Source organism: Chiloscyllium plagiosum, unplaced genomic scaffold (genome assembly GCF_037043375.1).
Source record: "Chiloscyllium plagiosum isolate Xiang-an unplaced genomic scaffold, Cpla_swu_hap1 HiC_scaffold_7, whole genome shotgun sequence".
NCBI lineage: Eukaryota > Metazoa > Chordata > Chondrichthyes > Orectolobiformes > Hemiscylliidae > Chiloscyllium > Chiloscyllium plagiosum.
In genome coordinates this window covers 64,578,921-64,600,466 of record NW_028270145.1, presented here as the reverse complement: position 1 = coordinate 64,600,466, position 21,546 = coordinate 64,578,921, and the positions used below count along the sequence as shown (strand labels likewise).

At 40.1% G+C, this 21,546-nt stretch overlaps 1 protein-coding gene across 13 annotated transcripts in view; it reads left to right on the top strand.

Annotated features, from left to right (window-relative positions):
- baz2ba (bromodomain adjacent to zinc finger domain, 2Ba) overlaps positions 1-21,546 on the top strand; it is a 356,889-nt gene that overhangs the window by 167,586 nt on the left and 167,757 nt on the right. For 12 of the 13 annotated variants that reach the window (XM_087989090.1, XM_043693832.2, XM_043693831.2 and 9 more), the window contains one exon: positions 16,490-16,633. In XM_087989090.1, the coding sequence (XP_087845216.1) occupies positions 16,492-16,633 (142 nt within the window). In that variant the 5' untranslated portion in view covers positions 16,490-16,491. Of the gene's footprint in view, positions 1-13,479; positions 13,609-16,489; positions 16,634-21,546 lie in introns of all 13 variants that reach the window. The other variant, XM_087989091.1, reaches the window with a different exon arrangement.

The following is a 21,546-nucleotide window of genomic DNA, read 5'->3' as shown; positions in this document are numbered from 1 at the left end:
GCAGCCACATTGCTGGTGGTTTGGAGTCACATCATGGGCAGAATAGATATGGATGGTGGTTTTCAATGGTTGGATTTATCCCAAATTCTCAGAACATTGCCTAGATCTTTGAAATATTCGTTCAGCCACAATGTCATTATACCATCACCTCCCCAAAAGTGACATAATTTCAATGAATAACCAGCATAGTGGACAAAATCTGTTCCCTTTCTTTTCCTCTTCAAAAGATCTTTCCCAACGTATTTGCATCAGTATAACAAATAGCTCATGTGCTTTATAAGCCTGAGATAATCCAAATTCGCTTCCGTAACTTAGATTATAGCAAATCTGAGCTTGTTGACCTACACTTGGCTGGACAGGCAAAGACTTGACTTTAAAATTCTCATTTTATTTTCAACGCCCTCCTCCTGCCACCTGAACACACACGCACACGGTCTTTCACTCTCACATATGCATGTGCACACTCGCTCGCTCTCTCACACACACACACACACACACACACACACACACACACACACACACACACCCTTTGCTTTCCCTGACCCCATAGTTGTTAAAGAAGTCTGAGTTGCTCTAATTCTCGCCTATATGGAGTCCTAACTAGTCTTATAGTTTCGTCGGCCCCAAGCTCCAGGCTACTGTTCCTACACCCCTCCACTTCTCTCCTTGCCTTCATTCTTTAATGCGGAGTAGCTGGTATTGAACTGGGGTGGACAAAATTTAAAAATCCCACAAGATCAGGTTGTAATCCATCAGGTTTATTTGGAAGCACGAGCTTTCAGAGCGCTTCTCCTTCATTAGGTAGCTGTGAAGCAGGACCATAAGACACAGAATTTATAGCAAAAGGTTACATTGTCATGTAACTCAACTGATATATTGACCAAACCTAGATTGCTGTTAAGTCTTTCATCTTTTAGAATGGGTTGCAGGTTTGGGTTAATTAATATGTAAACCCAAGAATGTCTTTTGGAAGCTACTGCTTCCAAATAAACCTGTTGGACTATAACCTGGTGTTGTGTAATTTTTAACTTCATTCTTTAAGAAAAGCTAAAATACTTACTACTTTATTCCAAATTCTTGGTCAAATGAGAATTTTTTCCGTATGCAAGACTTAGACTTTATTTCATGATGCTCCTTTGAATCATCTTGGGACATTTGATTATGTTAAAGTTGCTATGTACTTTTGCTGTTGTAATGTTTAATACTTATATCTGTGCACTTTTCTGTTGACTTGAGAGACAGAAGAAAGCATTGTGCACTTCACTTGATTTCTCTTCCTCTGCTTACCACCAGTCGGGGTACAAACTTAGCTTCGTAAAAGTAACAAAATTTAAGAACTTACAAGCGAACGTATTCAAGTATTAAAAAAAGTATAATGCCTGATATTAAGATACTGGACAGATTATGGAATTTTTTTTGGTTCTGAAGTGAGTTTATCTTATTTGATATTCTTAGTAAGATTTAGATGACAAATACTTAAGATGAGAGTTTTATTTGCTTTCACTCTCTGGTTCTAAGCATCGCAAATAAAGGCCATTCTGGGCACAGGTCGAGGTAATATACAAGCGTATTAAAGCTTACTTTCACTCATGTTGGCTCCAGTTTGATCAGATTTCAAAATATACAGTGCTCTAAAATTAGAACTGTTAATAGCTCTACTTAACAAATTTGGGACTGTGATAACATGACTACTGCCAATGTGTCGGCAGTATTACTTAGTTCTCTGCTATATTTGTCATTATTGCCTTCAATAGATGTCCTATTAATACACTAACAAGTGAGTGAGAAAATTAGTATATGCTCACAAATCCTTTAGTCTAAATTGGTTCAAAGAAAATACCAAATTTAAGATATTGTTTGTTTTTTCTCAATTCCATTTCATGATTTCTTTACCTTCCTACTATTTATTATACTCTGTCATGTAAAGGTGACATTGTACATACAAGCCAAGATATTGTTTTTGTCCTGTCATGCCTCCTTAAATGTCATAAAGTATGCTGTACTCATTCACTTGTACCCATTTTTCCCTGTTTTGTAAATAAAATATGTTACATTAAGATTGCTGGAGGATGGAACACTTAGCAGAGCCCCTACATTCCGTTTGAGTCATCAGAGTGTTACAACTAAGTACTTGACTATTGGATATGATTCAAATAGCTATAAACTTGCACTTCTCCTGGAAGGAGGTGTCTCGACCCAACTTCGAGCACCTTGTGCTGCACTTTTTTTTTTATGAAGTCAATATTTTGACCTTTCCAAAAATTAGACATTTGGAACTTCCTTACACCAAAGTCAGGGGATGTTAATTTTAAATCTGAGATAGATACGTTTTTGTTAAGCAAAGATATTTGGGATAAGAATCAAAGGTGGGTATGTGGTATTAAGCCACAGATCAGACATGGTCTCATTGCATGGTGACACAGCTGAGGAAGCTGAACGGACTATTCCTGTTCCTATCTTCCGACAAGTGGGAAAGTTTCAAGGAATCAACAAGGATTAGACAACAGGCAACCAAGCTGAAATTAATAGGCGATGAAGCCAGTGAATCTAGCCCTGAAAGGTGTGAAAAGTTTATCATTCTTTTGTTATGTTGTTTGATGCTGAGTTTTGGTTCTTTATACCCCAGTTGAGGAGAACACAAAGTTAAGGACTGTTTTTAGGCTTACACTTCAAAGTAGCCCTGCTTATTACACATTAAAATCATAGAGTCATAGAGATGTACAGCATGGAAACATGCTTTGGTCCAACCTGTCCACACCGACCGGATATCCCAACCCAATCTAGTCCCACCTGCCAGCACCTGGCCCATATCCCTCCAAAACCTTCCTATTCATATACCCATCCAAATGCCTCTTAAATGTTGCAATTGTACCAGCCTCCACCACATCCTCTGGCAGCTTATTCCATGCACGTACCACCCTCTGCGTGAAAACGTTGGCCCTTCGGTCTCTTTTATATCTTTCCCCTCTCACCCTAAACCTATGCCCTCTAGTTCTGGACTCCCTGGACTCCCTGAATCCAGGGAAAAGACTTTGTCTATTTATCCTATCCATGCCCCTCATAATTTTGTAAACCTCTATAAGGTCACCCCTCAGCCTCCGATGCTCCAGGGAAAATAGCCCCAGCCTGTTCAGCCTCTCCCTATAGCTCAAATCCTCCAACCCTGGTAACATTCTTGTAAATCGTTTCTGAACCCTTTCAAGTTTCACAACATCTTTCTGATAAGAAGGAGACCAGAATTGCACGCAATATTCCAACAGTGGCCTAACCAATGTCCTGTATAGCCACAACATGACCTCCCAACTCCTGTACTCAATACTCTGACCAATAAAGGAAAGCATACCAAACACCTTCTTCACTATCCTATCTACCTGCGACTCCACTTTCAAGGAACTATGAACCTGCATTCCAAGATCTTTGTTCAGCAACACTTCCTAGGACCTTACCATTAAGTGTATAAGTCCTGCTAAGATTTGCTTTCCCAAAATGCAGCACCTCATATTTATCTGAATTAAACTCCATCTGCCACTTCTTAGCCCATTGGCACATCTGGTCCAGATCCTGTTGTAATCCGAGGTAACCCTCTTCGCTGTCCACTACACCTCCAATCCTTGTGGCACTCCACTGGTCACAGGCCTCCAGTCTGAAAAACAACCCTACACCACCACCCTCTATCTTCTATCTTTGAGCCAGTTCTGTATCCAAATGCTAGTTCTCCCTGTATTCCATGCGATCTAACCTTGCTAATCAAGTCTCCCATGGGGAACCTTTTGAACGCCTTACTGAAGTCTATAAAGATCACATCTACTGCTCTGCCCTCATCAATTTTCTTTGTTAATTCTTCAAAAAACTCAATCAAGTTTGTGAGACATGATTTCCCACGCACAAAGCCATGTTGACTATCCCTAATCAGTCCTTGCCTTTCCAAATACATGTACATCCTGTCCCTCAGGATTCCCTCCAACAACCTGCCCACCACTGAGATCAGGCTCACCGGTCTATAGTTCCCTGGCTTGTCTTTACCGCCCTTCTTGAACAGTGGCACCACGTTTGCCAACATCCAGTCTTCCGGCACCTCACCTGTGACAATCGATGATACAAATATCTCAGCAAGAGGCCCAGCAATCACTTCTCCAGTTTCCCACAGAGTTCGTGGGTACACCTGATCAGGTCCTGCGGATTTATCCACCTTTACCCGTTTCAAGACATCCAGCACTTCCTCCTCTGTAATCTGGACATTTTGCAAGCTGTCACCATCTATTTCCCTACAGTTTGTATCTTCCATATCCTTTTCCACAGTAAATACTGATGCAAAATATTCATTTAGTACCTCCCCCATTTTCTGTGGCTCCACACAAAGGCCGCCTTGCTGATCTTTGAGGGACCCGATTCTCTCCCTAGTTCCCTTTTGTCCTTAATATATTTGTGAAAACCCTTTGGATTCTCCTTAATTCTATTTGCCAAAGCTATCTCATGTCTCCTTTTTGCCCTCCTGATTTCCCTCTTAAGTATACTCCTGCTTCCTTTATACTCTTCTAAGGATTCACTCGATCTATCCTGTCTTTACCTGATATACGCTTCCTACTTTTTCTTAACCAAACCCTCAATTTCTTTCGTTATCCAGCATTCCCTATAGTTACCAGCCTTCCCTTTCACCCTGACAGGAATATACTTTCTCTGGATTCTCGTTATCTCATTTCTGAAGGCTTCCCATTTTCCAGCTGTCCCTTTACCTGCGAACATCTGCCTCTAATCAGCTTTTGAAAGCTCTTGCCTAATACCGTCAAAATTGGCCTTGCTCCAATTTAGAACTTCAACTTTTAGATCTGGTCTATCCTTTTCCATCACGATTTTAAAACTAACAGAATTACGGTCACTGGCCCTAAAGTGCTCCCCCGCTGACACCTGAGTCACCTGCCCTGTCTTATTTTCCAAGAGTAGGTCAAGTTTTGCACCTTCTCTAGTAGGTACATCCACATACTGAATCAGAAAATTGTCTTGTACACACTTAGGAAATTCCTCTCCATCTAAACCTTTAACACTATGGCAGTCCCAGTCGATGCTTGGAAGTTAAAATCCCCTACCATAACCACGCGATTATTTTTACAGATAGCTGAGATCTCCTTAGAAGTTTGTTTCTCAATTTCCCTCTGACTATTAGGGGGTCTATAATACAATCCCAATAAGGTATTCATCCCTTTCTCATTTCTCAGTTCCACCCAATCACTTCCCTGGATGTATTTCCAAGAATATCCTCCCTCAGCACAGCTGTAATGCTATCCCTTATCAAAAATGCCACTCCCCCCTCCTCTCCTGCCTCCCTTTCTATCCTTCCTGTAGCATTTGTATCCTGGAACATTAAGCTGTCAGTCCTGCCCATCCCTGAGCCATGTTTCTGTAATTGCTATGATATCCCAGTCCCATGTTCCTAACCATGCTCTGAGTTCATCTGCTTTCCCTGTTAGGGCCCTTGCAGTGAAATAAATGCAGTTTAATTTATTAGTCCTATGTTGTTCCTGCCTGCCCTGACTATTTGATTCACTTCTGTTCTCAACTGTACCAGTCTCAGATTGATCTCTTTCCTCACTATCTCCCTGGGTCCAGTATATTAGTCCCCTTCCAATTTCGGTGCAATCCATCCTTGTACAGGTCACTTCTACCCCAACAGAGATTCCAGTGGTCCAAAAATGTGAATCCTTCTCCCATACACCAGCTCCTCAGCCATGTATTCATCTGCTCTATCCTCCTGTCCCTACCCTCACTAGCTCGTAGCACTGGGAGTAATCCAGATATTACTACCCTGGAGGACCTTCTTTTAAAATTTCTGCCTAACTCTCTGTAATCACCCTTCAGAATCTCAACCTTTTCCCTTCCTATATTGTTGGTTCTAATGTGGGCAATAACCTCTTGCTGTCCCCTCTCCCCCCATTCTGCACTCTCTCTGAGATATGCTTGATCCTGGCACCAGGGAAACAACACACCATTCTGCTTTTTCTCTGCTGGCCACAGAAACGTCTGTCTGTACCTCGGACTACAGAATCCCCTAACGCAATTGATCTCCTGGAAGCCGACATAGCCCTTGTTGCATTAGAGCCAGTCTCAGTACCAGAAACGTGGCTGTTCGTGCTACGTTCCCTTGAGAATCCATCACCCCCTACATTTTCCAAAACAGCATACCTGTTTGAAATGGGTATATCCACAAAAGACTCCTACTCTGGGTGCCTACCTCCCTTACCCTTCCTGGAGTTAACCCATCTATGTGACTGTATCTGAGACTTTCCCCCCTTGCTATAACTGCCATCTAACACATACTGTTGCTGTTGCAAATTCCTCATCGCTTCTATCTGTCTCTCCAACTGATCCACCCGATCTGATAAGATTCGCATCCAACAGCATTTATGGCAGATATAATCCGCAGTAACCCTTAAACTCTCTTTAAACTCCCACATCTGACAACAAGCACATCTCACTGCAAAGGCCATTTTTGCTCCTTCACAATTTACAGACCCAGAAAATAACACCGTCTTATTCCTCTACAAAACACTGCACCAGGTTAAATTAATAGCGATGGCTTATATTTTCTGTTTAATCAATAGACTTATCTCCAAAACATATAATCAAGAAAGAACCCACTATACTCACTAATACGGCCTTTCTTTTGGACAGACTTAAAATAACGATTAACTTATGTGATTCTGTGCTGTGAACTTCGCCCAAACAGGTTCCTCCAAGATTAGTTGTGAAATTCACTATTTGTTAATTTTCCCAGATGCACTCGTATGTCCAGCGACACATGAATTCAAAAACAGCAAAGGCAGTAACTGTGCAGGTTCTCGCTCTCCCTCTCGCTCTCCCTCTCGCTCTCCCTCTCGCTCTCCCTCTCGCTCTCCCTCTCGCTCTCCCTCTCGCTCTCCCTCTCGCTCTCCCTCTCGCTCTCCCTCTCGCTCTCCCTCTCCCTCTCCCTCTCCCTCTCCCTCTCCCTCTCCCTCTCCCTCTCCCTCTCCCTCTCCCTCTCCCTCTCCCTCTCCCTCTCCCTCTCCCTCTCCCTCTCCCTCTCCCTCTCCCTCTCCCTCTCCCTCTCCCTCTCCCTCTCCCTCTCCCTCCTCCCCCCCCGCCCCCCGCCCCATTGTGCTAAGTGCTGTTTTACATGGTAATCCTTGATATACCAGGCTCTGATTTATATTTACATTAGTTATGGACTGATCTGTCATTTTGTGTCCTAGTCCATGTACTCTGTTTCTTCAGGTCTCACTGTAATGTATCTTCTAGAATGTTGCTTCCAGTTTAGAATCTTCAAATTTGTTCTATTTACCCCACTCTAGAATTTTTATTCCATGATGGGCAGCACAATAACATAATAAAAGGTTTGCTCCAAAAACTTAATGCATGCACAACACTCAGCTCCTACATAATTTGCACTATTGTGAGAATTGTACATGCATTTGAGATGAAATATCACATACAGACAAACTATACAACCAGCTTGTATTTTAATGAGCTGCTTTAGCAGAACAAAGGAAATGTAATTTTCTGTGCAGAACTGAAAGGCTGGATCGATCGATCTCTCTCTCTCTCTCTCTCTCTCTCTCTCTCTCTCTCTCTCTCTCTCTCTCTCTCTCTCTCTCTCTCTCTCTCTCTCTCTCACACACACACACTCTCTCTCACACTCACTATCTCTCTCTCTCTCACACACACATGCTCGCACTCTCTTGTGCACTCTCTCCCACACACTCGCACTCTCACTCGCTCACCCTCACTCGCACTCGCACTCTCTCTCTCATTTAAGTAAAAAGAAAAATGCTCAATACTGAATGGGAATGAAGATCAGGGCGCTGAAAACTTTAAAGGATAATTGAAATTTTCTGTACTGCTAATGGTCCTAGAAATTGATTGACAAACCGTGGTCTTAGGTTAAACATTTATGCTTCATGACTCTAAATTGTGTATTCTTTAATCTTCAGTTTGTACCAGATGGCATCCCCTTTTGGCTTTCTACTTCTTTGTACGTGTGTGTGTGTGTGTGTTTGATGTAGGTTCAAGTGCACAGTTTCCCAGAGACATATGCTTAATGTTGCATCTTTATCATTTTTCTTTGGGTTGGCAGATAATAAAATTGCTTTTTCTTTCACTCGAGAGAACCTTCTAATTGGTTCCTTATTGTTTCTGGTGAAAACAGTTGGTTTCATTTTAGTCATGGAAAAGTATTTAAATCTTTGCTGCCAATCAGGGAGGTTGAAACTTGGGGAACTGATTCACCTTCCTGAGCTTAAAATTAGTCAGTGGTTAACGGGTGGATTAGGCATCTTTGAATTTTTACAGTTGGTAGCAACCATTTACCTGCATTGTGCTTTCATGCCCACTCACATAGGATTTGAATTCTATTTCTATTATATTGAGTTAATGTATTAGCATTTGAATTGGATAGTCATTTAATAATCCTGTAGCTAATTGCAGATTTCAGTTCCAAGAGCGGAAATTACTTAAAATCCTTTTGTCTGAATATGGAGGGGTAGTGGTATAGTGGAAATGTCACTGGACTAGACATTCAAAATGGCAAAAATGAGGACTGCAGATGCTGGGGATTAGAGTAGAGAGTGTCGTGCTGGAAAAGCACAGCAGGTCAGGCAGCATTCAAAGAGCAGGAGATTCGATGTTTTGGGTAAAAGATCTTCATCAGGAACGAGATTGTGAGCCAAGGGGGTGGTGAGATAAATGGGAGGTGGGTGGGGCTGGGGGAAAGATAGTTGAGAGTGCGATTGGTAGATGGAGGTGGGGGCAATGGTGATGGGTTGGAGAGGAGGGTGGAGCAGATATATGGAAAGGAAGATGGGCAAGTAGGACAGGTTATGAGGGCAGTACCGAGTTGGAAGGTTGGAACTGGGATATGGTGCGGGGAGAGGAAATAAGGAAACTGGTGAAATCTGCATTGATGCTGTGGGGTGGGAGGATCCCAAGGTGGAAGATGAAGCATTCTTCATCCAGGCATTGTTTGGTTCGGGAGTTGCAATGGAGGAGGCCCAGGACCTGCTTGTCCTTGGCGGAGTGAGAGTGTTGAAGTGTTTGACCACGGGGCCAAAGAGTTGGTTGGTGCGGGTGTCCCAGAGATGTTCTCTGAAGTGCTCTGCAAGTAGGCATCCTGTCTCTCCAGGCTACTGGTCTGGGAGGAACTTGGGTTTGAATCATACCAAGGTACATAGTGAAATTTGAATTCAATAAAAAAAACTGAAATAGAAAGCTAGCTTCATGGTGATCATGCAGCCATCCTTACCTGGTTTGATCAATATATGAGCCTAGACCCACAATAATATTGTTGACACTTAACTGCCTTCTGAGAAATTAGGGAAGGTTAGTAAATGCTGGCATAGCCCGTGACATCCGCACTGCATGAATTAATATAAATAAATGATCAGTATGCTTTCTGTGAGGATACTACCGACTGATTGACTGCATCTGCTTTTAAGGAATGGAGGAAAGAAGACAACTGTTAGAATGGCCTTATTCTGGCAGTTGCGTCTGAAGAGCATCTCCTGAACTAGAAGGGCACTATTTATTGGAACTAAGTGATGCCTTTCTTTTCAAAATAAAGGCTGTTCTTTGCAATTAGATTTATTTTCTATTTATTCATTACAATGTTTGACATTATAATGCATAGCTAAGATGCTCAGAATGTAGGTGGTTGGTGAGCTCGGTTAGCCATATAAAATTATACTAAAAAAAACTTTTCAATTCCTATACTAGCTGAAGTCACCATGACAAACCTGTCTTTGGGGTGCAATGCCCCTACAGCTGGATGGGAAGCACAGGTTCAAGTACCACTTGCTCCAGAGGTGTGTGATAACATCTCTGAACAGATTGATTAGAAAAGTAGGTGAAATAAAACAATTTTGAAAATTAAAAAGCTGGAGTCGTATATTTTGGAGTTTTGTATCTCAGCAAAAAGCTATATTTCACGATTTATTTTGGCTCATCTTGTTTTTATTCCTTCATGGTGTGCTGATATCACTGTCAGAGCCAATATTTGTTGCCCATCCCTATTTATTTTTGAAGAAAATGGTGACCTGCTACTTTGAACCACTGTAGCCCATGTGGTGATAGTCAAGTTGTCATTACAGTTTGGTACTGGATGGTTTACAGAGGAAAATTGAGAGTCAAGTGTGTTGCTGTGGGTCTAGAATCTCATAATAGGCCAGCCGAAGTAAAGATGGCTGATTTCCTTGTCCAAAAGGGTATTAATAAACCAGATTTTTTTTACTTGGTCACCATTATTAATGTTACTGAGTTTTTACTCCCAGTTTATTTAACTGACTGATTTTACATGGCTTAAGAGATACCATGGGGTTTGCAATCATGGCTGTGGATCATAAGTCCAGGGGTGCGGATCACTAGTCTGGTAATGTAACCTCGACGCTAGTATTCCCGTGAATATTTGTTAGTATTCCTGAAATTAAACACGCAAAATTCTTCAAATGCCAAGGAGAGCACCTTTAAAAACAAACCTGAACTGTTTCCAACTTTGTATTCATGCAAAAATCCTTTCTGCAATTACAATACCCATTGTGCTTTTAACAATAAATGCTGTCCTCCTTTTCTGGTCGTAGACTTTTCGAGAAGGACAAACAAGTTTTGTTTTCTGAAGATCCGATTTTTGTTTTCCTATTTTCCTATTCTAGTATATCCCAGAATAAACCAACAGCTGTGTAACTGTAAACATGAAACATTCAATGTCAGTTTCAATTAATATGACAGTTAGTTGCCATACCTTTTGAAGCACTTTTACATAAAATCATACTAATGAGCTGCACTAATATTCTTAACAATTCTACAATATGTCTCTTGAATTCAGAAGTTTGTGTTATACAATGTGTCATTTTCTATTTTATAATCTTTGGGAAAAGTGAGTTTTAAAAAAAAAGTTGCTCTGTTCTCTTTAAGAATAGAAGACAAAAGCAAAGTAGTATGAATAGGGGCGATAACAGCTTAGTGATATTATCACTGGACTGTAAATCCTGAGACCCAGGTAATGTTCTGGGACCTGGATGTGAACCCCACCACGGCAGATGGTGGAATTTGAATTCAATAAAAATCTGGAATTAAGAATGTAATGATGACCATGAAACCGTTATCAATTGTCAGAAAACCCCATCTGGTTTACTAATGTCGTTTAAGGAAGAAATCTGCTGTCCTTACCTGATCTGGCCTACATGTGAATCCAGACCCACGGCAATGTGGTTGATGCATAATTGCCCTCTGCGCAATTAGGGTTAGGCAATAAATGCTGACTGAGTCTTCTCCTTTTGCCAGACACCCATAGTTAGTTTGCTGTGGAGAAGGGAGCTGCTGAATATATGTACATCAGTGTGGTACCTTAGGTGAGTAATAGTTATGAGAGCAGCATGGCTCAGATTATTTTACATAGCTGGCTCAGGAAATGATTGCAGCTATGGTTATGAAAGCAACTGTGGAAGAAGATGAATACAACTAACTACATTGGAGAGTAGTGCAGGCAAAGTTAAGCAATTCAAAATTAGGTTGAAGTACACCATAAGGTTGAAATGATAGATCTATGATATGCTTCTCAATTTTCTTTGTCAGTGTGACCCATTTCATGCCCTAAAATTCAAGTAACCCCACAGAAAAAATTTGGGGTATGAGAGCTGTTTAGTTGTAGGTTTGCTGAGACGGAACAGGAGTTTAGAGTTATGGGAATGAGTAGAAAAGACAAGATTTCTCCAAAAAAAGATGTGAGCAGCCACTTTTCTTGCATTTTTATGACAGCAGCTAGGTCTCCAAGAGTACTCCATTGGGCTGCACCCACAATAGATAGAATTGAAGACATTTGAAAGAGTCCTGCAAACGTCAAAAATAAGTCCAATTGCATGGTAGCCATTGCTACCTTGGAGCTCACTCACCCAAAATCTCATCTGGGCTCATAATCCCCAATTCGGGAAGCCCTGAATAAATGATATTTGAATGTTCTGAAATTGCTGGAAACGCTTCGCAGGTCTGGTAACCTCTGTGGAGAGAAATCCGTTTACATTTTGAGTCCAGTGACCCTTCCTCAGAACTCAAAATGTTAACTCTGATTTCTCTCCACAGATGCTGCCAGACCTGCTGAGCTTTTTCATTAATTTCTATTTTTGTCTCTGATTTACAGCACCCGCAGTTCTTTCACCTTTTATTAAATGTTCTGAGTGGGTTCAATTGTAAATTAATGAGCCATGTTTCTAGTTCCGGCTAACTGTATAATCACTGTTTATGAAGTTATGATTTTCACTTCCCTTTACACTAAAATGTACAAAAACATATTGTTGCTGGGTTTTCTGCTTTACTTTCTGAATTCTATTCTGGCCATAAAAAAATTCCACTTTTTATTCTAATCTGTTCAACAAACTACTCCACTCGTCATAAAATATTATGGTAGTTCTTGTGTTCATTCAAAGAATTTATTACAACTTTATTGTTGCAAGAAAAGTTGCAGATCTCATGGTATTGTTATATGAGAGAGCGTGGTGTCATTTGGATTGATAATTCTTGTTATTATTATGTGAAATATGTTTGTCCCATTTAAAAAAAATATTGCACTTTGCTTCGGGCTTTCATATTTTTACAGACAAAATCAGAGTGTGGACAATATGGCCAATGATAACAGAATGAGTGCAATCCAGTTTTGCAATATATGCATAGATATACAAATGGTCACAAGAGGGCTCTGTTACACTCCTCCCTCCCTCATTTGACTTTGATACAATCTTAATGCATTTCTCATTGTTCATCTTTTCATGAACCAAACGTAATCACTGGGATTGTATTTTCATGTGGATAATGCCTTTCCAAACATTTTTGAGAATTTGGGAAATGATCTTGATTCATCATTTAACTGAGTCTGGGGAGATGTTATATCCAACAAAGGCCAATTTTGAACTTGACATTCAGTTGAACTTTCCAGTCATTGGTCATGTCTGGCTGACCTAGTTACTAGGGCAACTTATGTTGGAGTAACTGCTGCTACTCTACAGTTTCCAAACAGTCTGATTCAACAAGCATATTTGATTCTTCCCAACTTCATTCATTTTTATGAATTTTGTAAACGTAAAACATTAATTACAAGTATAAAGCTAACCTTTCCCCTCGCAAACATCTTGACTAGATGTGCATGAGTATGACATAATATTCACCGCTATTCCTGGTAACCACATGCGATCATGATTCTTAACTTAAACTTGTTTTAACTGAAGAAAATTTTCTCTCCCTTTATTCCTATCCTGACTTGATTCTATCTGAATTGTTTCTTTTCTACTGACTGTGGTGAATGTGACTTGAGTAACTAAAAAGCTTGTTCTGAACTGTCTTTGAAGGAACAAGTCAGCTGGCATTCTGCCATTAATAGTGTGAGGTGTGTTTTAATAAATAAACACAAAGTTTGCCAAGTTTGGGATCCAAGTAAATTGATTTTAATTTATATCTCATTTTTTTTAACAGGAGCCTGCTTTACATGTTGCACTGTTCACACTGCTGGTCCATTGGAAACAAGATGATGTGGTGGACCTCTAGTGTGTTACACCTGTTCCTTTTTATGACTTTTGCAAAATCCTTCTGAATAAAACTGAGGTATGCTGCTGGATGCACTTTCCTCTGGAAACCAATAAGCAGCAAGCAAACAATACAAAAAAGCTAAAGTTTTGTTTGGTGTGAAACCCCTCAACTCACTTTAAAACGCTATGTATTACAATGTTAAAAATCACACAACACCAGGTTATAGTCCAACAGGTTTAATTGGAAGCACACTAGCTTTCGGAGTGGCACTCCTTCATTGGGTGGTTGGTCACAGCCACCTGATGAAGGAGCGGCGCTCCGAAATCTAGCGTGCTTCCAATTAAACCTGTTGGACTATAACCTGGTGCTGTGTGATTTTTAACTTGGTATACCCCGGTCCAACACCAGCATCTCCAAATCATGTATTACAATGAAAAGCTGTTGCTTTTCTGAACTGTACCTACTGTTGACATGTTTACAAAGGTATTGATGATAACTGTTTTCAAATGAGGTTTTGGAACCCAATTTCTGAAAAAGTGATGGAAGCGGAGTCCATGAATATTTTAAAGGCAGAGCAAATAGATTCTCGTTTACCAGGGATAGGCAGGAATGTGAGTTTAAGGTTACAATCAGATCAGCTGTGATCTTATTGAGTGGTGCAGAGCAGGTCTGTGAAGCAAAATGGCCTACTCCTCATTGTTTGCATGTATGTTTGCTGTGCGAAACAGCTTCTAGCCATACTATGTGAACATCAAAATGTTTTTGGTCACAGTAGCTCTGCCCCAATAATTTCTTCAGATATAGCTTTCTCACTCGAATCACCCATGAGTTCAACTCAGCATATTTTGACTGGGTTTGAGCTTGACATACTTTACATTGTTTTCACTGTGTCTTCTATCTCTAATCTTGGCCATCAAAAGGTAGCTTCTTACAGAATTCTATTCAGCTAATTCCTAAGTGTCAGTCATGCAGCTCTTGTGGAACTGTGATCATGACATAGCCCTTTATTGACTTATAACTTACTACTTTGTGTAAAAAGAAATGGTCTGACTTTTTCATCCACTATTTGTGTTAGCCACCCATTTGCATTACATTCATACACCCTTGCCAATTTGCAGTGCCTCTGAGTTATTTTAGCAACAGGATTGCGCGTGGGATCTTGCCCAGGGCCCATTTGTTTCCATTTGCTTTCCTCCTTTGTTTTACTTTTGCTTCTGCTCTTTGTCTTTTGCTTTGTTTTCCTTTCCTTTTGGTCTTTCTTTTCTTTTCTGTGGTGGATTGGTCGGCAACACTGGCATGGCAGTGAGAGTGGGCCACGTGTGAAGTGGCGGATGTGACTTCTCCTGACGATTAAGAGGCTGGTGGCAGTGAGGACATTATCCCACCATTCAGGGCCTGTGGCAGTGGCAGCGAGGTGGTTCTCCTGCTGTTCTGGGCCGATGGCAGCTGCAGCAAAGCTACTCCAGCGATCAAGAATAGTAGCACCAATGGCAGCGGACTGTTTAAGGTGGTGGCACTGGGAAGGCAATATCTGCAGCTGAAGTAGGACTTGTAGCCCGGTGGTGGCCTGGCCTGGCAGCGGAGCCAGGGACTCTTGGTTGTGGAGTGAGTGTGAGATAATAGTTTACTGCAGTCTCCAAAGGCTTTGGGTTGTAGTGCTGAGCAAGCTTGATCAAGATGTCAGACAATGGTGTGTATTTTCACTCTGGACCGAGTAAATTCTTGACCACCTTGTGCACTTCTAGGCTTGCTCCAGTCAAAAGATCACCCTTTTCCTTTCCCACACTACCTAAATGGCAACTGGATTATCCGGGACTTCGACATCATTGTTTGCCGTGCGAAACAGCTTCTATCCATACTATGTGAACATCAAAATGTTTTTGGTCACAGTACCTCTGCCCCAATAATTTCTTCAGATATAGCTTTCTCAGTCGAATCACCCATGAGTTCAACTCAGCATATTTTGACTGGGTTTGAGCCTTCATTTCAACAGTTCAGTTCCTCAGTTAGCAAGAAATGTATTTAATCCAAATTTCTTCAGCTGAGGAAATCCGTGATCCCATCCTAAATGCCAAATTTTCGTGTCATTTGCAATAAGTTGCTTTTCTGGTCAGAGTGACAGTCTACTGGCTAAACATTTCAGTGGCACTTTATTATAGAGGCTCAAAATTTTGAATATGAGTGGGGGGGGGGGGGGGAAGTATTAGTGTTCCCTGCTGGATTTGGTGAATCTCTGTGAATATTGGAGTGAAATGTGAGGTAGGCAGTGCAGTGTGCAGGTGAGTAATGCTCATGTGCAAAGATAAATATCCCATATACTGGAGAGTTCTAGATGCAGATAGCTCAGGATATGGGAAGAGCAGGTCAAGTACAGGACTGACCACAAAAAATAGAATGGTTGGTTGATGTGCACAAAGTGACAGTCAGTCACAGGGATCCAGTTTTATCTCGAGTTGCCTTATGTAGATGAAAGCATGAATGGATGTAAGGAGTTGCTGTTACATGAAGGTCCTGCTGTTGCTGCAAATATTTTGTCAGGAGTCTAAAATGGCTAAAATATATGGTGACATTCAAGTCAGTAGTAATTCAGCATTTGAAATCAAAAGTGATTTATTGTGAAAACCATCCTGTTTGAGTTCAAATGCTGTACACAGCAAACCTTAAAATGCTGGAAAGTTGAATAGTAAGTCCAAATTTATTTGGAGGGAAGGCACCCCTGCCCGTCCGAGAGAGAAATTTTATATCATCAGAACTCACTTTGTCCTTCAATAAGAGAGGTCAAAACCCTCCATTAGTCATATAAAATTTTTACTAAAAAAAACTTTTCATATTCAAATTTTCCTGAAGTTAATTGACATGCAGTTTTTGAAAACAATAGTAGAAATCAGTAGTAATTGAGTAGGAGTTCTGCACTCTTTGTTGCTTTTATTTTTATAATATTTGATTCCCTTTTCAGATATGGAGTCTGGGGAGTGGCTGGCATCCAATTCCTCTGCCCCTTCTACATCTTCAGCATCCTCAACTGCTACCGCATCAGCTGCTACAAAGGGTAGCCTTTCAACGGGAGCTGCAGGATTTGGCTCCACACTGTCGACCTGCGGTAAGGACAGTAGTCTGTTTCTTGAATGGGCCATCCTATTAAGCTAGTTGGTGAAATGTAGATTAAGTTAAACCTATAGTTTAGGGACATTAAGTGACTTGCATAAGGTATCCTTTTTTCACAGGTGTCTTTATTTTGAAAGTGCCAATTACACGTGGAGTAAGCTGGGTGAACCAAATAACCTGCAATTATGTATATCTCCTCAGACATTCATTTCATTGACTCTCATTTGGAAACATATCTACCTTCAGAGCCCTGCCAATGGGATTTTCTCTTTTTTGTGTTTCCTAGTTCATTACCGTACTTGGGACCCTGTTCCATCATGGACATGATATTCTGATCCACGTGGTCTGCTGCATTGGCAGCCTCCAAAAGGCATAATGTGCCTAGGAGATACCTGCCACAGTAAGAGAATGGGGAAGGGGAAAGTTACTGTTCCTTTGGTTGAGACAGCATTTCTCCATTGTTTGAAGCGCTGGAAGATATATACAGGTCATTCTGCTATAACGCACAATTTCATTAACGTGAATTCACTGTAATGAGTTTGATGAATTGGGACACTGCTTTTAAAACTCCAACTTTTAAAACATGTATTGACGGTAACGTGACTACATCGCCAACACTTTAAACGCTGTTTTTAAAGTGCAATTTTTTATAATGCGGGTTTACACAAGAACGCAACCACCACATCAGAGAAAACTACCTGTATGTTGCAATTCACTCCATATCAGTACTTGACATACTGGGGAATCCAGTTGCAACCGACTTTTTCCCCACTCTTCTTTTTCAGCTTTTTGCATGTTTTGAATTGGTATTTAACTGAAGTGAATTAGCAAATCAAATTAAAGGTAGGACAATAGAAATGCTGTTGTAGACAATAAAAGGGTATGTTGCAGCAAATACAGAATAGATGCATTCTCATGACAAAGAAAAGTATTCCAAAGGACATACCCATTATCCATGGGTAATTAGAAATGTTAAAGATACTATTAAAGTAAAAGAAAAAGCATATTATTGTACAAAGATAGGTCAGAACATTAGACAGAATATGAAAAAGAGCAAAGATGACCAAAATTTATTGAAGAGGAAAGATTAGTGTAAAAAATCTAAAAACAGTTTCTGTAAATATTTAAAGAGTTCATGAGTATTGGTCTGATACCAAGTGTTCTGGGGAACTAATAATGGAGAGTAACAAAATGGCAGATGAATTAAAACAGTATTTTCATCTGTCTTCATTATAGAGGGTATAATTAACACCCAAGAATGAAAGATGAATTAGGAAACAAAAAGAGGAAAGAATTCAGGAAAACCACAATCATCAGAGAAGTGGTATTGAGTTATTTGTTGGAATTGCCGGCAACATGTACCTGGGTCCAGATGGATTTCTTCCTCTGGCATTAAAAGAAAGGGCTAGTGAGACAATTGATGCATTGTTTTCAATTTTCCAAAATGACTTTGATCCGAGGATGGTCCCATTTTAGATTATAAGACAATACATATAAATCCTTAGTAAGAGAGGAAATTACAAGGCAGTTATCTTAATGTATGTCACAGGGACAAATGTTGAACTTATTATTACATATTTTATAATAGGGCAGAGTAATATGGAAAAGTCAACATGGTTTTGTGAAAGGGAAATCATGTTTCACCATTTGATGGGAGTTTTTTGAGGAGGTAACATGCTGTGGATAAAGATAATCTGGTGGATGTACTGTACTTAAGTTTCCAGAAAACATTTATTAAGTTGTCACATCAAAGATTATTTCAGAAAATAAAAACTCATGGTGTAAGGGATACCATTTTGACATGGATTGAAGATTGGCTGATTAATGGGAAGGAGATGGTAGGTAAAGTCGATACAGTGTGGCACTGGAAAAAGTATAGCAGGTCAGGCAGCATTTCAGCAGTGAGAGAGTTGATGCTTTGGACATAACCCTTCAGGACTGCCCAGTCCTGATGAAGAGTTATGTCTGAAATGTCAATTTGTTTGCTCCTCAGATGCTGCCTGACTCGCTGTGCTTTTACCAGTGCCACGCTTTATTGACTGACTTCTCCAGCATCTGCAGTCCTCACTATCTCATAGCAAATAGTAGGTATAAATGTTATTTTTCAGGCTGTTAAAGCATGATGGGTGGTGCCCCACAATGATCAGTGCTGGAGCCTCACCTATTTGCAATTTATGCTTGTCTGATTTTCTGATGATGCAAAGATATGAGGGAAAGTAGGCTGTGAAGATACGTGGAGGATGCAAAAAGGTAGATAGGTTAAGTGAATGAGAAAAGGTGTGTCAAATGGAGTATAATGTGGAAAAGTGTGAAACTGTCCAATTTATCTGGAAAAATAAAAAAGAAGCATGTTACCTAAATGGTGAAAGATTTCAGAGCTCTGAGATGGAGAGGCAGCTGGGTGTCTTACAGACAATAAGAATTTCTGTAAATATTCAGAGTTAACAAAGTGAATGATGGTCCTATGCCAAGTGAGATAAAGGGATTAATAATGGAAAATAAGAAAATGGCAGATGAATTAAACCAGTATTTTTCATCTAGCTTCAAGATATAGGTAACATACCAGAAAGAATAATAAATTAGGAAATAGAAAGGGAGAGGATTTCAGGAAAATCACAATCAACAGATAAGTTCGTGAATTGCAAAATGTTTATATGGAGGTGCAAAAAGTAGTTGTGGAAGTTAATAGAATTTTATTTATTACAAGCAGAATTGAATGCAAAATTAGGAAGGGCACTTACGGCAGAGTGGTAGTATACCAAGAAATTGGGATTGAAGTCCCACATGCCATGGAAGTATGTCATGACATGAGCAGGTTGGTTAAAATACCTAAAAACAGAAGTCTGAGGCCACTGTTCAGTTGTTTAAAGGGCTGTTGTGGAAAAACAACAGTGTTCCAGTGGTAGGACCAGAGGACATAGTCTCAGAATAAAGAATGCCAGTTTAAGACTGAGAGGAAGAGGAATTTATTCTCTGAGGATTGAAAGTGTCTGGAGGTGCTTGCCACAGGGAGCTGTCAGGACAGAGTCCTTGTCTATGTCAGCCCTAAATATGCCCGGGTTCTTGATCTGTCATGGAATTGATGATCACATGGAAATAGCAGGAAGATGGACTGTGAATGAATGTCGGAGTAGGCCCATGAGGGTGACTGGCTACTCCTGTTCCTATTTCTTATGGTCCCTACTATTTTTATAGCCTGAATTTAAGTCCCGTCTGTCATATAGCTGTGCAATGACATCTCTGAATGGGTCGATTTTGAAAATATTTGAACAGTAGGGGAGGCTTTATGCTTCAGTTAAACAGGACTCTGGTAAGATTGCAGCTTGAGTACTGTTGACAGCATTGGTCATCTTATTTGATGAAGGATACATTGGAGGCAATTCAATAAAGGTGCACCATATCAAGAGATGGAATGAATGGATTGACTCATTTGGAAAGGTTAGGCAGGTTAGCTTTGTATCTGCAGGAATTTATAAGAGAAAGAGCTGAGTTCATTGAAAGATATGACTGCATTGGACGATTATTTGGATAAAAGTTGTATCCAGAGGAATAGGGAAATCTGGAGATTTACACTTTGAACAGCTGTTGCAAGCATAAAAGGCTGAATGGCCTCTTTCTGCATCATAAGACTCGTGTGATACTGAGGAGTCCTGAATGGGTAGATGTGGAAATGATCGGGTGAAGATGTTTTCTAATATAAGTGAATCTAAAGCTCGGTCTCATTGCTTAAAAATCAGGGATCACCCATTTAAAACAGAAACTAGGCAATTTTCTTTCATTGAGGGTTGTGTTTTTTGAAACACTTCTTGAAAATGATGTGGAGGCAGACTTCTTGAATGTTTTTAAGGCATAGATAGATAATAGATTGATAGATTCTTGTTAAGAAAATGGACAAAAGGTTATCAGATATAGATGGGAGTGCAGGTTGAGGTTGCTATCAGATCAGCCATGATCTTATTGAAAGTTGAAGCTGGCTTAAGGAACAGAATGGCCTGTTCCGAAATGTTTTTATATATGTTGGTGTGCACTCATTTGCACATCTGGTTTGCTATTTGCCTCAAATATGACAAGTTGTAACAAGTTTCCAACCATTCTCTGGGTAGAGACGCTTTTGAATTTTTAGCTTGAACCAGCATATTTCTTGTATCATGCTTGCAAGTATTCTCAAACTCCACTCCAGTAACTTTTTTTTAAAAGTAATATGATCACCCAGAATGTTGGTGTTGCCTGACCATAGTTCAGTACAGATTTAGCATAAAATCCTGACTTATCAGTTCCATATTCCTATAAATAATACTGAGCGTTTGTTTTTTTTAAAATATAACTTTGCTTTCTGGCACAACATTTTGTTAGTTATTCTATCTGTATTCTGAGCAGTTTTTTTCTCTATACCCTGTCTAAACATGTGCCTCTGCAATCACACTGATTTCCCTACACTTTCTACCAAAATGCATTAGTTCCTTTTTGTTAAAAATCACACAACATCAGGTTATAGTCCAACAGGTTTTTTTGGAAGCACTAGCTTTTGGAGCATTGCTCCTTTATCAGATGGTTGTCGAATAAAAGATCATAAGACACAGAATTTATAGCAAAAGTTTACAGTGTGACGCAACTGAAAGTATATATTGAAAAAGACCTGGATTGTTTGTTAAATCTTTTAGAATGACCATGTTGGTTTCAGTTCTTTCATATGTAAATCCCAGACCTTTCTTTTTAAAAGTTACAATACAGGTGCTTCCAAATAAACCTGTTGGACTATAACCTGGTGTTGTGTGATTTTTAACTTTGTACACCTAGTACAACACCAGCATCTCCAAATCATTCCTTTTTGTACTATAACTTTTCATATTTAATTGGGGTTACCACAGTACTGATCTATCTTTCCCCATCTCCTCCTGGAGCCAGCTA